The sequence below is a fragment of the Camelina sativa genome, chromosome 16, assembly GCF_000633955.1.
Source record: "Camelina sativa cultivar DH55 chromosome 16, Cs, whole genome shotgun sequence".
Lineage (NCBI taxonomy): Eukaryota > Viridiplantae > Streptophyta > Magnoliopsida > Brassicales > Brassicaceae > Camelina > Camelina sativa.
Window position 1 is genome coordinate 4333933 of NC_025700.1, and position 12652 is coordinate 4346584.

The 12652-nt window shown below is 35.2% G+C and overlaps 4 protein-coding genes and 1 long non-coding RNA gene across 5 annotated transcripts in view; 2 read left to right on the plus strand and 3 right to left on the minus strand.

Moving 5' to 3' along the window:
• Positions 1-1557, minus strand: part of LOC104749722 (pentatricopeptide repeat-containing protein At2g31400, chloroplastic) — a 10847-nt gene extending 9290 nt beyond the window's left edge. Inside the window, exon 1 of the mRNA XM_010471403.2 lies at positions 47-1557. Within this exon, the coding sequence (XP_010469705.1) occupies positions 47-1373 (1327 nt within the window). The 5' untranslated portion in view covers positions 1374-1557. The remainder of the gene's footprint in view (positions 1-46) is intronic.
• LOC104749723 (nucleolar protein 58-like) lies at positions 2856-3665 on the minus strand. Its single transcript, XM_010471405.2, has one exon. It carries the CDS (start codon positions 3610-3612, stop codon positions 3007-3009), a length of 606 nt encoding a protein of 201 aa, XP_010469707.1. The 5' UTR covers positions 3613-3665; the 3' UTR covers positions 2856-3006.
• LOC104753356 (B3 domain-containing protein At2g31420-like) lies at positions 4020-4517 on the minus strand. The gene has a single exon (XM_010475620.1). The coding sequence runs from the start codon at positions 4515-4517 to the stop codon at positions 4020-4022; it is 498 nt and encodes a 165-aa protein (XP_010473922.1).
• LOC109129644 lies at positions 10924-11312 on the plus strand. Its single transcript, XR_002035927.1, has 3 exons — positions 10924-10954; positions 11050-11185; positions 11276-11312. It is a non-coding gene; the product is annotated as an uncharacterized LOC109129644 (long non-coding RNA).
• LOC104749724 overlaps positions 12448-12652 on the plus strand; it is a 2198-nt gene continuing 1993 nt past the window's right edge. The window contains exon 1 of the mRNA XM_010471406.2: positions 12448-12571. Coding sequence (XP_010469708.1) covers positions 12532-12571 — 40 coding nt within the window. The 5' untranslated portion in view covers positions 12448-12531. The remainder of the gene's footprint in view (positions 12572-12652) is intronic.

The window sequence follows — 12652 nt, forward strand, 5'->3', positions numbered from 1 at the left end:
TTGTAAGAAACTCTATCCAATGCAATACCGAGATATCTCATCTCACCAAACAAGTTAAGAGCTTCATCAAATCTCCCGGCTTTTGCAAACCCATCAATAACAGTGCTATAACTCACAACATTAGGCATGATTCTCTTCGCGGGCATCTGAGCGAGTATTTCGAAAGCAAGGTCCATCTGCCCACATTTGCAAATTGCATCCAAAAGCGTATTATAAGAAAAGACATCTTGCTCAATCCTTCTATTAGACATCTCATCAAACAGATTCCTTGCTGCTTCCCACAACCCTCCTCTACTACAAACAGCAAGCAAAGAGTTGAAAGTGATTCTATCTGGCTGCACACCATTCTTCTGCATCTCATCGAAAAACTTGGCTACTTGCTTAAACTCCATCCCGCCTTTACCGCACGCGTCAATCACAGCATTGTAGGTAACCAAATTCGGCCTCAAGCCATACTCTTTCATGGAGTTGAAGACACTAATGGCTTCCTCATGGAGCCCGCTTTTCCCATAAGCGCTGATCAACGCAGAGAAAGTGTAAACCGTGTTTCCATACCCACCAGCAAAAGCAGTTTCGAAAATCCTCTTAGCAATGGTTACTTTGCCATATCTACCAAGAGTACTAATCATAGCACTAGCTAATTTACCTTGCTCGTTCTTTCTCCTCTCCCGTTTAACTGCAAACTCATAAAAGCCAACAGCTTTATCGCACTCACCACGATTCCCTAACTCACGGATGATATAGGTACAATCGTCAGAGCCACACAGCTTAGACTCAAAGCTCATCATTAGACTATGAAACATCTCACTGTCTCCAGAGAAATCAATAGCGTCTTGAAGTGCATCTTCCGCAGCAGAGCTGTGCCGAGTGGCCATAGTAGTCTTAGGTCGTCCAAAATGCATCTTGGAAACGAACCTAATGGACCGACGACCAGAGAAATCAGACGAAAGATCCGATTTTTGGGTTTGGAGAGGGGAGAAGTTAGAAGCCTGTGATAGCTGAGCTGGAGCTACAGTGGCTACCGAGGAAGGCGGAGGAGCTGAGCCACGAGGAGACGAAGAGACACCATGAGGAAGCAAGGGACGGTGGTTGTAGTTTGGGTTCTGCCGGGTCTGGCGGTGGCTATTGGCGGAGGAGGAGGAGACGAATCGGGTTGATTGACGACCGGAGAAATCTGATTTGGGGGTTTGCAAAGGAGAGAAATTTGGAGTGGTTTGTGGTAGATGAGCTGAAGCAACAGAGGCGACGGCGGAAACAGAGGATGAAGAAGAGGGAGGAGCTGAGGTAACGGAGCGACCGGGACGAGGACGCTGGGGAAGCCATGGACGGTGGTTGTTGGTGGTGGTGACCCAGTGAGGCGGCGTTGACGCCATTGAAAGGGAGAGTTTTTGGTGATTACGGAATCATGAAAGAGCTACATAAGGATAGGGTTTTTCATGTTTTCTTTGGAATTCGTAAAGTCTCAAACTTTTTTGGATAGGTCTTTGAGAGATGCAAGAGCCCAGACAGAGAGAGATGAGAATTGGACTCTCTGTCTCCAAAAAATGATTTTTTTTTAATTTAATATTTGTGCTTCGAAAATTGAATAATTCAACCAAAGTCATGTTTACTTTCATTTGTTTGCTTCTTTCTTCTTCTTTTTTTTTTTTTTTTTTAATATTTGCTGCAATTATTGTTTCATATTTGTTTTCCAATTGTGTATCTATTTGTTAAGATTTTCCTTTTTCTAAATATTTACATTCCTATAAAAATGCATTTTTTTTTATCAAATTTTCTGAAACGAGATCTGAGAAAAGATTTGCTCTTTTGGTTAAATCTTTTTATGCGACCAAGACCAACTCTCACCAAATTATACAGAATTAACCTACCTAACCTATATAGACGAGAACGGAGCAGTTGGATTGTGTTGCACGAGTCATTGTCCCACCTAATATAGCAAAATGTGTATTGTGTTTCGTAACAAAAATCTAAAGACTGTTATTTAGTCCAGTTTCCTCTTTACACAACTTTCCGATCTCTTTAATGAAATCTTAAAGTTCCACCGTTTTATGACAAATGATTTAGGTGTCTGCAAACCTCTATCACTTGAGAGTACTTTCCTCGACTGTTAGATCGAGAAAATGATACGGATACATGTGACTTTGTGTGCAATGAAAACCAGTGGTCTGGTCTCCACATTCTTTGATTGTTTTGCTCTACGTGAACGTGTGGCAACTTTGTGGATATGCATATTGGCTTGTTAATGGAATTTCTGTTGGAGCTTTGGAAACCAGTTCGAGGTTTTATCTGTTTACAAAAACACTTCATCTGGCAACAATCCTGATATAATGTATCCCCTCTATGTTAAATAATCCGTCTCTCATCTAGTGAACCCCTGTCCCCTGATAAAGCTCTTTCACACAGGACAGGACTACAATTGAAATATTCAATAGAATCCGCTCAAACCAAGCAAGAGGAATAAAGAACATACAAACTCATTGAATCAATCAACCATTATCAAAATGAAACCACAATGTCTGGTAACTCATGAATTAATCTGTCCTTCAACTACAAGTGAATTGATCGTATATGACCATCCATATCAAGACTTAACCTTGATCTTATAGGTCAGTTTTAATCCTTAAAGGTAGAATCAGAAACACCAATATCCTCATCGAGAAACAGAGCCAGGAATAGCAAATGAACAACCACATAACCAAGATGCAATAACTTGGAGTCAAACAGAATCATAATCAAAAATCTGATTAACTAGATTATACTTAAGCTATAATCCTGTCAGATTCACAAAAATCATCTCAAAGTTAACTTTTTTTTTTCTTCTCCAAGGAGTGATATATAACTGCAAAACAAAAGGATGGGTTCTTAAACTGTTGAAGCAAAGCAAAAACACTGTTTCTCACTATTAAAACTTCTTCTACAACATTTAGTTCTTAGCTGCAGATCGTTAACCATCATCAACATTGAAAATACAAAAAAAAAAACTGAAACTTGCCTTTGAAAAATAAACTAAGCTTTGAGACTCTTCTTGTTACCAAGACTCAACATTTCCTCAGGAATATTCTTAAGCTGCTTCCTCTTCTTAGACTTAGCAATCTTCTTCAAAGTCTTAGGGTTTGAAATAATCTGAAGCTTAGTACCAGTTCTCATAACATTCTCCTTCTTCCTCTTCTCCCTCTCTTCCCTCTTCTTCCTCTTCTCCACCTTGTTACTCCTTATCTCTTCCTTTAGCTCATTCATCCTCTCCTTATACGCTCTCTTAATCTCCTTCTGCCTCTTCATCTCTTCCAGATCCGGTCCCTTGTTCCTCACAAACCTCCCCGAAGATCTATGAGTTCGCGGCTGTTTCCAGTTCCTCCCCGAGACTTTCCCGGCGATTACACCGTCGTACTTCGGTCTTTCAACCGCCACAGCCATTGGTTTGTTTGGATCTTCTGAGGATGCGACGGCGCTTCGTTTCGCTGAAGGAGGACCGTTCAGATCGATGTCCATCGACGCTTCATCGCCGATTGCTTCGGCCGCGGCGGCGGCTTGTTCTTGAGATTCTCGCTTACGTTTGTAGGTCTTGCCGCCGAACCCTTCGTCTAGGCACCGGAAATCTACGGTGCAAGCCATCTTCTTCTTTGGAGTCTGGTGGTGGCTGTGAGAGGTTTTAAAGAAATTTAGGGTTTGAGAGCATTTATATGAGTGGGTCGATGGAGACGACAAGGTTACAATTCCGGTTTATAGCCGTCCCACTCAAATCTAATAACCGAACCCGATTTGGTATGATTCATTTACTCTGGTTTAGTTAATGCCAGCAGGCTGCAGCTAAGAAAAGTCTAATCAAAATTGGTAGAATTAATTTTTTATTTATTTATAACCAATCAAATTGTTGAACAAAAAAAAAAACCAATCAAAATAATTCAGATAAAAAAACAAAAAAGTTACTGGATAAACATCCAATTTTTAACTGAACACTAGAAAAAGGGAAAAAAAAAAACCAAAGTTGTTTGAATCCTAAAACCATTGTTACTTGTGGTTTAAGCAATAGTTTGACAACTTGAGGAAGGAGTACTAGAGGAGCTGGTCTGATCGGAGCGGGTCGGAGGAGAGAGAGCCAAACAGAGTTTTCCTTGTTCGTAACGGAAGGACCAGACTTGAATGTCGTCATTGGCTTCAAACATCTTGGCGTCAATCACATTGTTCCAACCATTGGTTAATACATATTTCCACTTGCCATTGTTACCGCTCCACTTCCTTAAATCAACCTTATAGTTATTCAACTCATGATCCACCAAATCCACTTTCAAACCTTCCTCTTGATCATCAGTCTTCAACTTCTTCCAATGTTTTCCTTTCTTTTTTTGTGTCAAGTTCCAATGTTTTTCAATGGTGTCGGTCTCCTCCTCTGTCAAAAAATCTAAAGTCTCTAGTTGGGTAGCATGCATTGAGAGACACGACTGGCTTTTGTCGAGGTCTGTCTTTTGCACCTTCCTCTTTATGATCAGCTTTGGATCGTATCCTTCCCATTCTTCCATCACTTACACAAGCCACTCTGGCGTCCAAGAATCATCCATGTTTTCGGGTATTGGAATATCAACAACAATGGTTATCTCTCGTTCTTTCAAAATAGCTGATTCTTCCAACATATCCAGCTTCCAGAACTTACAATCTTCGTCGTCAGATTCCGCCATTGTCTTTTGATTCTCTCCAAGAAATAGAACGAAAACACTACAAAAGAGAAAGATGTTTCTTTGTAAGCAAGGAAGCAAGCTAAAGAGAGAGAGAGGGAGAGAGAGAGTATTGTAATGATCTCCTTAAATAACATAATCTTACTCAGGTTCTTATTAGGATTCGCTTTTGTTCTTTTCCCATCCTAACTTGAACTGTTAAACCCTAGGAAGACTATAGAATCTTCTAATGATATTTATTTATTTATTTTAGTTCTCACTTTTTTTCTTTTCCTCATGTTCTTTTTCTTTGAGGTTAATGACAAACAAAAATAATATTAAAATTAATACGTGGTCAGCCAAAGTAAAAATTAACAATGTCATATATTTTTCTAGCGTTGATTTATTTTTTTTGTTTCATCACTTTACATTTTGAATATATTACATTATTACTCACTGGCAATCGCTGCAAGAAATATCAAATAGTATAGGAGGATAGCTTATTTTCCTGAACTACTATGAACATGACTGGCCCTAGGGCTGTTGTGGCCTAAAGCATTTTTTATATGTGATATTTTATAAAAATAAAAAAACTACAAAAACTATCCATTTTAAAGTTCGAAACCATGACAAGAGACTTTTTTCCATGCCAGATACTTTCATGTCTGAAGCTTGTTGATGACAAATTTTCTTCACACAAACAGACTCCTCTTTCTGAACCAATTGCTTCTCTTCAGAGGAGTCATTCTCTTTCTTAGCTGAATCTGACTCTTGCATTGAATCTTTTACCAAAACCACTTCATAATCAGAAGTTTGTATCGGAGGGCTTCGAGGATTGATGTTTCCAAACCGAACATACAATCGTGACTTGAAAACTTTCCAGTTTATGAAATATAAATGCTTAAACCAACTCAAAGCATCTCCTTCCAAGTGCGACAACACCAAACATATCTTCTCCACATCATTATTTTGAGAAAAACGAAAGAATCTTTCAACCTTCAAAACCCAAATACACGGATAAACTCCATTGAAAATAGGTATTTCGGCTGGCTTGACCAAACCATCTCCATAGCCCATCATCAACGTTGATTCCCCCTTGCTCAAAAGTGAATTATCTTTCTGATGTTCCATTGATATGTTGAGCCCTGAATCAGAAAGGTTTACCTGCGGTGATGGCAGAATCATGTTTGCAATTGCAGTGTGTTCCCCGTCCAGTGATTGCCTTTCAAAACACAAATCCACGTCGCTATGCATTTCTTTCTTCTTCTTCGAGACTTCAATCGGTTTCTCCGCAACAGTCTTTGCTATGTATAGTTTTGCAGAAGATTGCTGTTGAGAGGATCGCTTTGTCTGAAACGAGCGTTGAAACTCCTCCCAACTTCGTTCTCGCTCCAATTCAAAGGCGACTCTCTCAGGATCGTCATAGGTACCAAAAGCACATAACAATGATCCTTTCATCGCGTGCCAACTCTCGTAAGGCCTCCCCGATTCAACATGAGGAACAAACTCGTCTGCATCACCTTCGATGAAGCCATGTGCAAAGTGTAATCTCTCAAATATGTGTAATCTCCCAATACAAAGCGAGTCTCCATCCAATCAAGCCAAGGGCGCAAATCAGATCTCGCACCTATGAAAATTGGAACTGCAACGAGATCCATGGCGTTTGTTTCGATCTGTGACCACGAATGCACCATTTGATAAGATTGAAGGTAAGAACTCTTCTCTCTTATCTATTCTCAATCCACGATACAATCTCAAACCCTAATTGATAAGTTTGGAGTTACAATTATCCAATCTCATCACCTAAGAACAGAAACACAGCTCTGATCTAACAAACTCACAATCTTGATCACGCAGGATAATCTTCACAATCCTACTCTAATTCTATTTATACTCTAAATTCTTCTCTTTAGCTCTTGTCACGTGCCTCCCACATTGCTCTCTTATCATCGATCCATAGCCGGCTCTGGTAGTCCTGTTGGGTTCTATTTCGCGGCCAATCCAACAACCAATTCCTGCTTCTTCTTCTTGTATGTTCTCACGAAATTCCAACCCCTGCGGTTCGTTGTTACTATAGTTTAAACGTTTTCAGATCTCGAATTAGGACTCTATAGATAGTGGATTTAGATTTTCTTTACACTGCTTTCTTCATTGCATACTAGTGCCATAGATTTAGAGGATATACATAAATCTGATCTCATAGATTGGTTTAATACTCGACTACTCGTTTCATTGTTAGTCTCTTGGATAATAATGTCTACTTATTTGCTGCAATTTTGTAGTTTCTCTCCTCCATTGGAGAGTGAAGGTTTTTTTTTAATTATGGTTTGTATTTTGGAGTAGAGTAGAAGAAGGTGGACATGAGAAGGAGGAGCTTGTAGGTCAAAAGGATGAACTTGAAGCTCAAAAGGAGGAGCTTGAAACTTGAGCTTGAGAAGGTACTCGGAAGACTTTTTTGTTTTTCATAAACCAGATCTAAGGTCTTTTCCTTGTTGATTTGAGTTATTTTTGCAGACTATAGTCTCTAAAACGGTTCTGAGATCGATCTTCACCAGGGAACCTCTCAATTGATGGATCTTCTTCAAGGTCAGAAATTCTTTGATTCGCGATTTTGAATTCGTCTGCTTCTTCAGTCCGAAAGTTTGTAGGATTTTGTTGACTCTTAGCTTTGTTGTTTTTTTCCCCAAATTTAGGAGCTTTGGTGTGTACTGTCATCTTTCCTAAATTAAATTTTCTGTGTACTTGTATACATATGGTATACATATTTTCTCAACCTTTTTTTTTTGATAGAGTTATACTCATATTGCTTGTGACTTTCAAAAAGAGGATAAGGAGATTGAAATGGAAGATGCAGATAAAGAAGAAGGTAAGTTTGGCGTCGGGTTGCTAATTGGCAGTGGCACTTGGGGAAGATACAATCTACTTCTGTTGATGAATGATGATGTGTCATTTTTTGTTGTCCACTACCGACGAGGTAAGTTCCTTTTAACTTGTTTGTATTTTATATGATATATGATTCTCTTTAGGTTAATTTGGGTTTGAAAGTTAATAATTTTTTAATGGAGATAGAGAGAACCTTCTCTTTTCTAAAACTGCTGAACTTTGTTTCGTTTCTTCTTGTGTGCTCCAAGTTCTAGAGATAGAGAAGCTTCTCTTTTCTTTTAATTACAAGATATGTTAGTATTTTGAATGGTTAGTTAGTACATTAGTGTGATTGTTCTTGTTTTGTCTAAGTGTTTAGCTACGTTACAGGTTTTTGCATTGAGAGATGGACGATAGTGATGGTAAGCATCAAACTTGCTTAATTGGTTTGGTTTATGAAACATCAATTGGTGAATCGTTAGTTGTTTGATTTCCTCATGGTTCATGATGTTTAAGTTTCATGTTCAAGATTTGTCTCTATTTGTCTGATGCTTGGCAGTGAATTGCTTTACTAAATGTTCTTGCACTGTTGTTTTGTTTGATACAGGACGAGCCTATCTGAGTTTATTGTTCCGTTTGATCAGTATATGGAGTATTTAAAGAATAACTACTCCATCAGCATGAGATTTAAAATGAGATTTGAAGGCGCTCCTGAGCAGAGGTAACAGAAGAAATTATTTTTCAGTAAAAACCTCCTCCAGAGATTGTGGAATGGCCAGAAGCTGGTGATAAGCCCATACATATATAGGCTTTGATCGTCTCATGAGTATTTTTTTTTACCAAATTATATATATCACTAGAAAGTTACCCACGCGATGCATGGGTTATAAAATCAAATATTTTGTATGCAAAATGAAATTTTTATTAAATTATATATAAAATGTACATGATATTATTTATATATGCTTTGAAAAGAATTTAAATATATATATTTATAAGTTTATAATTATGAAGTGTGCATGTTAAAAGGACAATTTTCACAAATTGCATAAAAATAAGTTTTCGTTTTAAACTTAGCACATCATTTTTAAAATTCTAAAAATACTAAAATTGCATCATACTTTTAATCGTATACTCTAAATACTAAATCATATCTCTTCAAAATTATACCATAAATGTAAAATAGAAATTCAAACCAAAAAAATATAGATAACCATTGGAAATGGTGTAAGCTTTTTTTTTGGCATAATGACGGATGTAGCAAGGGTTACAGGAAAATAGACATGAGGTATGATTGGTAACTCAAACAATACCAGTGCGATATAAAAGTAGTCTTGTTTTTGTACAAGTTAATCTACGTGTTAATTTATACCACTTTTAACGATTGACATATATCTATGATAAAAGTATTGAGATTACAATATGTACACATATATATATATATATATTGATTATTTTCAATAGGTCTCTGTAATGATTTTCCGTGTAATGAGAAAGGATGTTGTAAAGTTTGGGAAGTGATTTCAAAGAGGCATAACGAAGTACGTGATTTTTTACCATATATATATGCATTACACGGTAAAATTAGGCAAAGTAAAATATTTTTGTAATGGGGATAAAAAACTTTTAAAAACAAAAAAAAAAAGCAAATTTACGAAACAGAAACTTAGAAATATATTGAAGTTGAAGATCAGAAGACTTATGAGAGGAATCTAAGGGACCTAAAACTATAATATTATGAGTGAATGTTCAAAGCCAAAGATATTGTGCTTTAGCATTGGGCTCATCTTCATCACTGAAGACTTCCAACTATAGTTTGAAAATAAATAAAAAATGCATTACAAAACAATGCAAAAACTTTAAATCATGACTATCATAAAACATAATCCTTTTAAAGAAGCTAATAAATATTGACAAGACTCTTATACCAAAAATAAAAAAAAACATTGACATTGTTTTGTAAATGATTTCTTCAAATAGTCATCGATATATTAATCTATTAATCATCATACTGTAAGACATCATTTTAAAAAAAAAAACTTCATAAGAAAAAAATAAAATAAAGTACCATGGAAAATGATGGGAAAAGGAAGACATATATGTGCATGATCGTTTTCTTCGTTATTAGTCATGTGAGCATTAGATCTTATATAATACACTAAACATTTTATGAAGTTTGTAAGAAATTCCATTGACACATTATTCTGAGTAACTACATTCATGACAATAAATACAGTTATAAAGCATAATAATTGTAATTAATTCTGTCATATGCATTATTGCAACATGAGTAGTTTGAACAAAAGAAAACGTCCACCTATAATGTCTTAAAGGTTATTGATTGAGCGAAGTAAATGTAACCTAAAGAAACTGAATAAGTAAAATGTCTCAAATTAAAAAATGTGTGTAGACAATTTAGTTTTAGATTAGCAATAATGTGTCTTTTATTTCATTAAAATTGGAAAAAATGACACATGTTAATAAAATAGAGTGGTGCCGACAATTTCTCAGAACTCTACTTTATTATAGTTTAATATATAGTATATATTGACAAGTAAAACCGATAAAAATAGTTAATTAATAAAGTTATGGTTGTGATAAAAAATTAGTGAAGAATTTATAAATCATAAAAACAAAATAGAATAAATATTTTCTTGTAAAGTAGATTACTGTTTCTTTAATAAAAGTAAACTATTAAGATTTTTATGAAATAATACTAAATAAAAAACCAAAAATAATTAAAGATTTGGTAAACAAAGAGTAAAGAAATTTAAAGGAAAATTAGTGAATAATTTACAAATTGTATAAATTAAAATAGATATATTCTTGTAAGATGGATTACTTTTTTTTTACCAAAGTAAACTATATAGAGTATTGCTATGAAATAATACTAAATAATACAAACCCAAAATAATTAAAGATTTGGTAGAAGATAAAAGAAATGAACACTTTTCTAAGTAAATAATTTTACATTTAAAGGATCAAACTAAAAATTAATGTAAAGTACACGTGTCGGCAAAATAGAACGCCAAATGTCGCATCTATAGGCAAAATTAGAAAAAACCATGTCATATTATATAAGATATTACCTTTCTGTTAGTAGATGTTTGCATGTTTGATATATGTTACTGTAATATGTGCTTGATGTGGTTTTCAGATAACGAAAGAACCTAAGGACTTAGTTCACTAGTGGATAATGGGGATCCCGTGGATAATGTCCCTAATGACTGGCTATTCCCGAGATACAAGGTTGTGGTAATGTCTAATAATCTGGAAATTCTCTTAGTTTTTTAGCCTTGAGTTAAGGACTTAAGTTATTATGAAAGAGCTTTGCTTTTCCTCTGATTGGAAGTTATATGAAGATTTTGGATGTTTTTGATTAATTAACTGCAGGGTGATCTTAGAAACAAAGGGGACACTGAGAAACTCTTTTCCAATCAGAGGTATTGTGAAACTTTTGAAACTCAATTTGTGCATATTTTATATTCAGGTGCAAATTATAATAAGTTAATATTCTACTTCTTGCGAGGGGAAACAGATTTGATGCTGTGATTCACTTTGCTGGTCTTAAAACTGTGGGTGAAAGTGTTGGAAACCCTCGTCGTTACTTTGATAATAACTTAGTTGGAACCATCAATCTGTATGAGACCATGGCAAAATACAACTGCAAAGTGGTTAAGATCAGAATCCTTCACTTTTGAATATGTGTTTCTTGTTCTAGTTTAGTTTACCAAATTTGTTCGGACTCTGGAGTTTTTATACAGATGGTCTTTTCATCCTCTCCAACAGTTTATGGCCAACCTGAAATAGTCCCATGTGAGGAAGACTTTGAGTTACAGGCAGTGCCGTGCCCAGATTAATCGGTGCTTAAGGCGAGATTGAAATGGTTTTTCTTAAAAAAATTTTTTAAAATAAATGTAAAATAATATAAATTATTGAAAATAAAATAATCTAATAGTCTTTCTTATATTTCAATAAACTTTTTTCACCAAATGCTCATAATCTAGGTTCTAAAAATTTAAGAAAAAACAATATATCAAATCATCATAATCATAATTCATAAACAAAATTACTATAAAAATGAATTAGTATATTAATGAAGATTTAGAAGCACTGAAGCAGGTTTTTAACCGTTTTAAAGAAAAGCAAGTAAATAAACAAAAGAGTTCTAAACTAGATTGTCATTTCTAAGAGGAATACATCTTCTTATGTTAAAGAGTCAAAGCAAAAAAAATAGAACCAATGTTATTCATAAAATATAAAGTCTCCCTAAACTATTGTGATATACCATATTTTTAAAAAATTCTTTATATTTTGGGGGCTGAGGCAAATGCCTTTTTTTTAACCCATAGGCACAGCTCTGGTTACAGGCTATGGTCGTACTAAGGTACCTCATCTAGTCTGTTTTGTTCTGTTTTGAGTCCATAATTTTGAAAGTTGTATCACTTCTTACTGAGACCTTGATAAGCAAATGATCTATTTGTGTAGCTGTTTCTTGAACCGTATATAAAAAGGTGTAAAAGCCTCGGAACCATATCATATATTTGAGACAGAGGAGTAACTAGTATGTAAGCGTGCCGCCACGACCGAGCTCGAGCTTTGTTACTAATTTCTTTTGACTTAATTTAGTGAAAGCTGAAAATATAAAACAAAATTATCGATCTTCATGACTAAATGAATTCAAAACGTATAAACGTATAAATAAATTCTCGATAATAGTTTCCGTCATAACTTTTCAGGATAACCTATTATTAATTAATTTGTGAGTGTGATTAAAGCAAGAGCAATTTCTTAGTGTGTCCCAAGGGTTATTGGTTTACTACCCAAAATATAAGACTAAATTCGAAAAGAACAAAAACTTAGAGGGGCTGTAGTTCAATTAAACTTAGAGGGTCTGTAGTTCAATTAAACTTAGAGGGGCTGTAATATTATCTTTTGTGGAACTGATGTTAATTCATACACTTCCAGACAAAACAAAAACTAAAAAGAGTTCTTCTTTTTTGTTCATAAACGCAAGTCGATGTCAGATTCGGAAGTAGCGATGTCAGATGATTTACCAGGTACGACGAATCCAAACTCTATATATCGATCTAAAAAGGATCTATTATATAAAAATCGGTGGATCAAATCCCTAATTTCGA

Bases quoted from the DNA above. Each gene is read 5' to 3' on its own strand.
- LOC104753356 (XM_010475620.1), bottom strand. From the start codon at position 4,517: ATGGAAGAATGGGAAGGATACGATCCAAAGCTGATCATAAAGAGGAAG.
- LOC104749723 (XM_010471405.2), bottom strand. From the start codon at position 3,612: ATGGCTTGCACCGTAGATTTCCGGTGCCTAGACGAAGGGTTCGGCGGC.